This window comes from Rhamphochromis longiceps, linkage group LG7, assembly GCF_057381845.1.
Source record: "Rhamphochromis longiceps isolate RC_006_pf linkage group LG7, R_longiceps_female_GT1.1, whole genome shotgun sequence".
Classification (NCBI taxonomy): domain Eukaryota; kingdom Metazoa; phylum Chordata; class Actinopteri; order Cichliformes; family Cichlidae; genus Rhamphochromis; species Rhamphochromis longiceps.
This window is the reverse complement of record NC_140563.1, coordinates 43856000-43864510: the sequence shown is the minus strand read 5'-3', so window position 1 is coordinate 43864510 and position 8511 is coordinate 43856000. Positions and strand designations below refer to the sequence as shown.

General features: G+C 38.4%; 1 protein-coding gene across 1 annotated transcript; it reads left to right on the top strand.

The window, feature by feature from the left end:
* Positions 1–3743: 3743 nt before the first annotated feature.
* rbp4l (retinol binding protein 4, like) lies at positions 3744–5697 on the top strand. Its single transcript, XM_085411254.1, has 5 exons — positions 3744–3857; positions 4297–4414; positions 4507–4643; positions 5064–5176; positions 5259–5697. Exons 2-5 carry the CDS (start codon positions 4298–4300, stop codon positions 5480–5482), a joined length of 591 nt encoding a protein of 196 aa, XP_085267380.1. The 5' UTR covers positions 3744–3857; position 4297; the 3' UTR covers positions 5483–5697.
* The last annotated feature ends 2814 nt before the right edge of the window (positions 5698–8511 follow it).

The window sequence follows — 8511 nt, the reverse complement described above, 5'->3', positions numbered from 1 at the left end:
AGCTCTGTGAAGTACTGAGACGGCCACATTATCAGCCACACAACTATAGTGTATAATAGTATAGTATAAGTCACCTAAAAACACTTGAACACGCATTTGAATCATCTTAGTTTTTAGTCTGGCTAAATTACACATATATAATTTTGTTTTCTGGCTCTGTTAATGCTTCTGGTGGTATATTCTGAATGAAGTGGATGGAGCTCCTATAAATACAGGAAGTGGTAATTGGAATATACCAAGTGTTGCCACATCACAGGGGTGGAATGGAATTGTTTTGTCAAAATACCTTGATTTAATTCATTGGTTTTGATGTTCTGTATGTGGTTGGTTTGGATTTGATTAATGTTAAGTTAAAAGTAACTGTTACACTAACTGTTTTTTTGTTGTTCTTGTTTGTCGTTTCCCATGATTCTTTGTTTAGTTTTGGTCAAGTATTTTTTAGACATTAGCTAGCAGTGTTATTTTTAGGTATGTCCCAATTTACTTCAGATAAATCCTGAATTTAGTTCTTTTTAGCTGACCTCTTGTAAAAGCCCAAAGTTTATTCTTAACTTTTTTAGGTCAGATAAACTTGTTTCCTTGTGCCTAATCAGTGGTCTCTAATACGGTACTTGAGCAAACACTTAAAGCTAACAGCTGCAATCAGCATGCTACAGCACTAATCATAGCAAGTAAAACAGCTTATAATGTAAAGTTCCTTGAAATAAATCTAATTGTTAATTTGAATAGAGACAAATTGAACTGAATCAATGACATTGTTCAACATGCTAATGAATAGTAATGTCTACTGTTTTCACCTTCTGTTAGCATGTGAACATTTTTTCATTAGCACTGTTAGCAAAACAAAGCACATATAAAGCCGATGTCAGTGTCATTTGTTTTGCATGTGTTGATCATGAACCAAGTAATAGAAAATGTTACCTAATTATGGGTCTGGATGAAAAGCCATATGGTCATTAATGTTACTACTATTTCAGTATTTGTCGAGCTATTCAATTCAGTTCAATTCAATAGTATTTATGTAGCACCAAATCACAACAAGAGTCATCTCAATGTGCTTTATATTGTGACCTAAAGACTCTACAATAACAGAGATGAAACCAAAGATGTAGACTTTTAGTTTAGTACATGAAAAAATGAAAATAAACTGAAAGATTTACTCACATATTAGCTTTCTTATATTGCAATCCTGCCATGCACCACACGATGGCAACAGACGCAGGCTAGAAAGATGTTGAGTGATCCATGATCTGCAAGTCTCCTATTTTTCCTTCTGTGTGGGCACATGCAGTGGTTATCTAAGCATATGTTACAAAGTATGTGCTGCCGAAAAGGATTAACAGACTTCCCCATACTTTTCACTTTGTTCTTTATTTTGGGGGGTTTCCTTTTTTTTTATTAGTCTTTATTAAGCATACATATTGGGGCACATCAGTCAATACAACTCTGCCTCAATGAATTATGAATCTGGATTGTTCATAATGAGTTCACTGAAAAAAAGAAGTGTATTTTCTCGTAAAGATTTCTCCTCTTGGGCTAAAAGTGAACTTTCCACTACATACTGTAGATATCATTGACAGCATCCATCCATTGTTTGAGGCTTGGTGATTTGGGTTTATTCCACTTTTTTGCATTTTTATTTTTTATTTGTATTTTTTTGCAGGCTACTGAAAGTATTTTTACAAAGCTGCCAGTACTTTAAAAAAAATTTACTTTTTTTTTTTACATTTTGGGGCTTTCGCCTTTGATACATATCGTAGCAAATTAGCAAAATGACCGATACCAGATTGCCACCATGTTGTTTCCATTTACGGTCACATCAAAACATTTTGTTCAAACAAGGAACCTCAGATTTATACAAAGAACATCTTGCATTAAGGATAGAAAACATATTTTTAGTTAGAGCTCTTAAAGCCTAAGACCTACACACTCTAAAGAAAGGCTCACAGACCAAAACGCCAGAAGTGTAAAAAAAAATTACCTGAAGATCATTCTTGAGATTTAAAGTAGTTGAAGGTCAAACAATGACACCAGTTTTTTTTTTTAACTGTTAGTAATTACTGTGGCCAGTTTCATAACCTTTACATACACATATACCACGCTTAGATTTTTTCAAGGTTAAATGAAAATACAACAGTATTATAAGGGAACTAACTGTATTTCTTCACATAGGAATTTAACGATGGTGTAGAGTACGTATTTTTATCAGGGATCTATTTCTGTTCTTACAAGCAGGATTAAACTGTATTCCTCCAGTCAGTGGAGAAAATAGAGCTGCTGTCTTGACTGACTTGTCTGTGTGTGTCCTCACTGAAGACGCTGTTTACTTTCGGAGCTGCACTAGTTTACACCGATTGCTTAATTTTTCACCGGATATCGGATTAAACAGGATTTGTAACAGTAGTAAGTCGAATATAAACAAACAGACACTAAGGTAAATTTTAAAACAGACACCTGTGGATATTATTACATGATGTAAAATGCCAGCAGTAACCTCAGGTGACCAAGGTCAATCCAGGAAAGTAGAAATCACAAACAGGGGTCTGTGTGTAAGTTTATGAATAACAATGCGATGTCCGGTATGTTCTTGTGGGCTTAGTTTGTACTCTTGTGAGGCCAATTCTCTGAAATTACCAAAATTCTTTAAAATATATATATTTTTTAACAGGTGGGGCACATTTTCTTATTTTACTCATCTATCAGTATTTTTGGACTTTTTTAAAGAGCATTACACCTTGATTGTTCAGCCAAAACAAGATGACATAACTAGATTGTCTACTTTTATTCACCCTCTCCTGCCTGGTGGCCTGAGCTAGTGTCCATTAAATTGTGCTTATCAATGAAGTGCATCTCAGTTGTTTACAACACTTTCCAGACTTGCCAAAGTATCAAAGCAAAACAGAATACAGCTCACATCTCAAATCAGTGTTTTCTGACCACGTTTTTATTATACAGCTGATAAAAACATAGGTTTTTTGGTGGTTTGAGCTCCAAGTTGTTCTTTTTCTCTCACTTCACACACAAATGTTGCATGTGGGATCTAAGATAGAGCTTATTTCCTTACTGCATGGCTGTTTTTCAAGAAATGCATGTCGGAAAAGGGAGCATGTACTCATTCTTTCCTGTTTGTTTTCTCATCCTAAACAGACACGGAAGTTTCTCAGGTGAATTTGTACTATGCTAACACAGCACTTTTCCATTGCTGAAATTGACTTTTGACCTCTTGACCCTTTTTTGACCCCAAACTCTTTTGTTTTTGCCATTATTTTATCTACTAAAAAGAAAAGACTAACCTGCTTCCTCATAAAATACCTTTTTGGGTTTATCAAAATCCAGTAAATTTTGGAATTTTCAATTTTTCAATGTGGTGTCACACAGTGATTTTAGTCTCCCTCTGTCTTCATTGTGTAGCCTGGCGTTTTGTCCTTTAATTAAACTCCCAATAAAGATTCCTGGTTTTAATAAAATGGACAAAACAATCCAAACAATTGACCTCATTGTTTGGATTTCAGACATGCATTTTCATTACTATTATCAAATCTCTAAGTTTAAAAATCAACCACTGCTTGTATTTTGCACACAGTCAGACACATTTCACTTGCCATCTGTTGGCAGCATGTGTCTTGTTTTACAGTACAGGTTTGAAGGTAAAAGCCAGATTACGTTAAGGATTTCAGACGAACAGGATTAGCTCTAGATTTAAGCACCTTATTTAGTCCCAGGCAATGAAAATCAGCCATAAGCTTGTCTGTGGTGCATGTATATAAAGGCAGCTTCTGACACAAGACCCAGCCTGGTGGATAACTGCACACAGAAAACTTATTTTTAACTCCTATTGCTAATTTAACCCAAAACAGGTATGACATTGAAATATTTATTTGAAAAAAATATCCTTTCAGCTACTTTTCGGGAATTTCTTTTAATTCTGTCAGTCGTGATGATCAGAAATTGTGTGATTTATGTTCCTTCAGCTCCCGTTAGGTTTAATTATTGAGAGTGGTGAGCTGGACATATATAGCTGTGAATTAGTCATTTTCCTATAGTCCTACATGATATCATTAATGATAGACTGGAACATAGTGCTCGAGTGTAAAATGAGATCTGACTGACTGTATCTCCGATTTTAGTATACAGACTCCAGGCGTTGTCGTGAACTTTCCAGAAATGTTTTTCTTTCATCGGTGGAACTTATTCATTCAAATTTGTATTTAACAGCCTATTACAATGAATACTGCGGGCTCTCTTGTACTGAATCTTTGATTACTCTGAAAACACTGATATATAAGTTCATTACAGAATGGGATCCTCTAAGCTTGCCCTGCTGTTGGTCTTGGTGTCCTGCGTGGAACGCTGTCTGTCTGCCTCCTGCGTTGTTGATAGCTTCTCTGTGAAAGAGGACTTTGACCCCAAGAGGGTGAGTGAATTTAAAATACACAGACAGCAACAATGATGAACAACAAAAGGATAATTTCTGACTTTGCTTTTCTCGTTTCATTTTCACTGAAGTATGCAGGGAAGTGGTATGCACTGCAGAAGAAGGACCCTGAAGGCCTGTTCCTGCAGGACAACATCTCAGCAGAGTACACCATCGATGACGATGGCTCCATGACCGCCTCCTCCAAGGGACGCGTCACTCTGTTTGGGTAAGTTAAAAGGTCGGGTGCAGATTTTTTGCCCTCACAGTTGATGTATGCATCCATATTGCTGTATTACACTCATTATCTCATTATCTGCTCATTATCTGTAAGACCTGATGAGGTGAAGGTAACTTGAACCTTCAGTTTATCAGGTCAGCGGTTAAGAAAAGCTTACACGTGGTGCTTGAGTTCCAGTAAAGCTTTAAGACATAAACACATACACTTTTTAGAAGAACATTCTGGACAGCATTAGCTGCAGGCTTGGCTTTCTCAGGATTAGGAAGGATTAGGAAGAAACACAGTTTAGAGAGAGGGTTTTTATACAGGAATGTAAGCTTAGATAAGCATGCAATGAGCTAGGCTTTGTTTAGAGAAAGTGTAAAATATAGTATTAGACATATTTGTGTTTGTATCACTGTTTCGCAGCTTCTGGGTTGTGTGTGCTGACATGGCTGCACAGTACTCTGTACCTGACCCTTCCACACCCGGCAAGATGTTCATGAACTACCAAGGACTGGCCAGCTACCTGTCCAGTGGAGGTTGGTTCTGCACACTTGAACCCTCCCGTATATTTCTTTTATCCCCTCATTCCTCCTCACACTCCTCCTTTCTATAACTCAGGCGACAACTACTGGGTGATTGACACAGACTACGACAACTACGCCATCACCTACGCCTGCCGTACCCTGAAAGAAGACGGCAGCTGTGAGGACGGCTACGCCCTTGTCTTTTCCAGGAACCCCCGTGGCCTTCCTCCCGCCATCCAGCGTGTCGTCCGCCAAAAGCAGGACGATATCTGCATGGCTGGAGAGTTCCAACCTGTCCTGCAGTCTGGAGCCTGCTGAATCGAAAGGGATTAAGAGAAAGAGTGAGGAGCAGAAGAGTGTGCCAGCTAGCTGCAGTCTAGGTGGTTTGACACCAAGAAGTGGGAGAATGTGAGAGTGAATGTGCATGAGGAACACATGAAAGTAGAGGAATATCTGAGATCTTCCACTGTTTCTCAAATCCATCTACTGTCTGTTAAAGGAAAACATCAGTCTTCCAGAGTCTCGTGTGAATGTGAAAGCTAAAATAAATGTTTTTTCTAAACAAAATATGTCTGAAAAACATCCTTCTTTATGCTGCTCAAAAATCTGGCCCATAAAGAAGAAAATTCAACCTAAACGGACTAAGATAAGATGTTAAGTAGCACACCGAACCACAGAAACATAGGGAATGTTTGTCAGTGCTCCAGCTTTGAAAACACAGCCATGTAAAGTAAGTGGGTAATCCTCTCTGAGCCCACGAAAATGCAGCCAAAACAACGCAATACACTCGAGCAGTAATGAGCTTACTAATGTTTTGCGATCTTAGTCCTGTTATACTAACTCAGCTGAGGGTACTCTAGGGTCATGGATCAAATTAGGAGTGTTCTTGTCTGGACTGTTTGTGTCAGCAGGTTAGGCCTCACAACCACAAAGATCAACTGACCCTGTGTGCCCTTCTTTTTTTGTAAAGTTACAATACAAGTTAGATCAAATGCTGCAAGAGAAAGAGGAAAGACATCTGTCAACATAATAATACGTCTTTAATTTCAAGAATGACAGAGACAGAAATGCTTTCTATAGCTGGTGAGTGATTGTGTTGGTGTTCTACAATAAGCTGGAAAGTAATGTATTTACTCAGATAGAACCAGGGAGTTTTAGGGACTCTAATATTTTGTTGTTGGGTCTTTCTTGCTCAGAGATTCGGGGGATCGTGGATATTAGTAAGAGGAATGTTTGGCAGGCCAGTCTGGACAGTGTTAGTTAGAAATAGTCGGTTAGGCAGCAGGCTTAACTCTGATAGGATTGTTTAACGCCAATAACACCATCTCCTAGTTTCCATCAGATCTGCTAAGTCCCAGCAGCGCTTTATGCTTCTGTGTGACAAAAGTCTGCAATCCCAGTTTATTATTATCATTATTAGACCTTCCTCATAAACTCTTTCCCCCCCACTCACCAGCCACTTCCTTGGGTACACCTTGCTGGTCCCACATTGGGTCCCTTTTGGGAGTTGTGTGAATTCTTCATGGTGGAGATTCAACATATTGCTGAAAACATTTCTGAGATTTTGGTCCATACTGGCATATACCTAAATGCACTGGATGGATGTTTTCTTTACAAATTAATCACCACAATAAAATCTGTCCAGCAGAGGGCAGCTAAATAACGTTAAACGTTAAACCCCAGGCTTGAAAAATACTACACAACCTTGACAATTTCATGAAGCATTTCATTCACTATTATCTCCCTTGATAAATTACTGGATGATTGGAGTGACCAACACGGTAACAGTAAAACATAAACTTTTATACTCCTTATGTGTGCAATCTTTGGTGATTTCAAATATTTAAACAGTTGCTTATTATATCTAATGCATTTCTTTTGTTGCCTTGTCTGCAGATGACAGATGTCATCACAAAATCCAAAGAAAAGCAAGCAGAAGTTTCCAACATGACTGCTCACAGCCTCTGTGGCTAAACAATTCTGCAGAAAAAACAAACTATATCAGAGACCAAGGCATGAAAAATAGAAAATAAATTATTAGAGAATGGCCTTGAAACGTTTTCCCATAGCACAATAACAGAAGGATAAACTTGAGCATGAAATATAATGGATTTAATTTACGGCAATATTTTGCTGAGATGAAATCTTTCAAATGCTGTCCAACCATCGTCTGTACTCAGAGAAAACTTGCAGTGCTTGTTTTTGAAACACCACGAGACTGCTTAATCCACAGATCTGCTTGTCTCCTCGTCTTTACAGTCATCTACTCGCACATTCTCTGTGATTCTCTCTACACTAAAGAAGTAATGTAACTGCTCTGCACTTCAGTGGACACAACAAAGGATGAACATCTACAAGCAGGTTGAGCTCCATAAATCTGCTACACTATACTGCCAAAAGTGTTTACTCGGCCCACCATGTCATTTATTTCAGACCTCCAATCTGGCCTACAGATTAAGAACAGCAGTCATGGAATTGGTTTTCATGGCCGAGTAGCTACATCCAAGCCTTAAATTATGAAATCCAATGCAAAGCATCAGCACGCAGTGTCGTGAAGCACACTGCCATTGGACTCTGGAGCAGCGGAGACTTGTTCTCTGGAATGATAAATCACACATCTCCATCTGGCAATGTGACGGATGAGTCTGGGTTTGGCGGTTGCCAGGAGATTATGGTGTGGGATTGTTTTTCAGGAGTTGGGATCAAGCTTAATTCCAGGGAAAGGAACTATTAGAGCTTCAGCATAAAGAGACATTTTGAATAACTTCATGCTCCCAATTTTGTGGGAAAGGTTTGGAATTGTCCCTTCCTATTAAAACAGGATTGCACACAGCAAGGTCCATAAAGAAATGGACGAGCAAGTTTGATGTGGAAGAATTTGACTGGCCTGCACAGAACTGAATTAGAACGGAGATTATGACCCAGGCCTTCTCACCCAACATCAGTGTCTGAACTCACAGATGTGCTCCTGGAAAAATGGTCAAAAAATAAATAAATAAACCCCTAAATTCCGTGGAGAGCCTTCCCACAAGAGTTGAAGCTGAGAGGTGGTAGCACAAAACGACAGTCTGGTGAGCCGACATCATATTAAACCCAACAGATTAAGAATGGGATGTCACTCAAGGGTGAGATGAGAGAATACTTTTGGCAATACAGTAAAAATACACTATACTGAAGTAAAAACATCTCATCAGGCAGACTGTAAACAAACAAGTTTGTCAGAGTAAACAGACTTATTAGTACTCTTTGATTAAGAGTCTTTGATTGTTAATTATTGTTTAGAGAGATTTCTGGCGTGAAATTGTGATTTCTTTCCTAGAAGGCCTCACTGTGCATCCTGTGCGGCT

Excerpts from the sequence above, each read along its gene's own strand:
- rbp4l (XM_085411254.1), top strand. The coding sequence starts at position 4,298 with ATGGGATCCTCTAAGCTTGCCCTGCTGTTGGTCTTGGTGTCCTGCGTG. Across the intron at positions 4,415-4,506 it reads AGGACTTTGACCCCAAGAGG|TATGCAGGGAAGTGGTATGC; the intron begins GTGAGTGAATTT and ends TTTTCACTGAAG. Across the intron at positions 5,177-5,258 it reads CAGCTACCTGTCCAGTGGAG|GCGACAACTACTGGGTGATT; the intron begins GTTGGTTCTGCA and ends TCTATAACTCAG.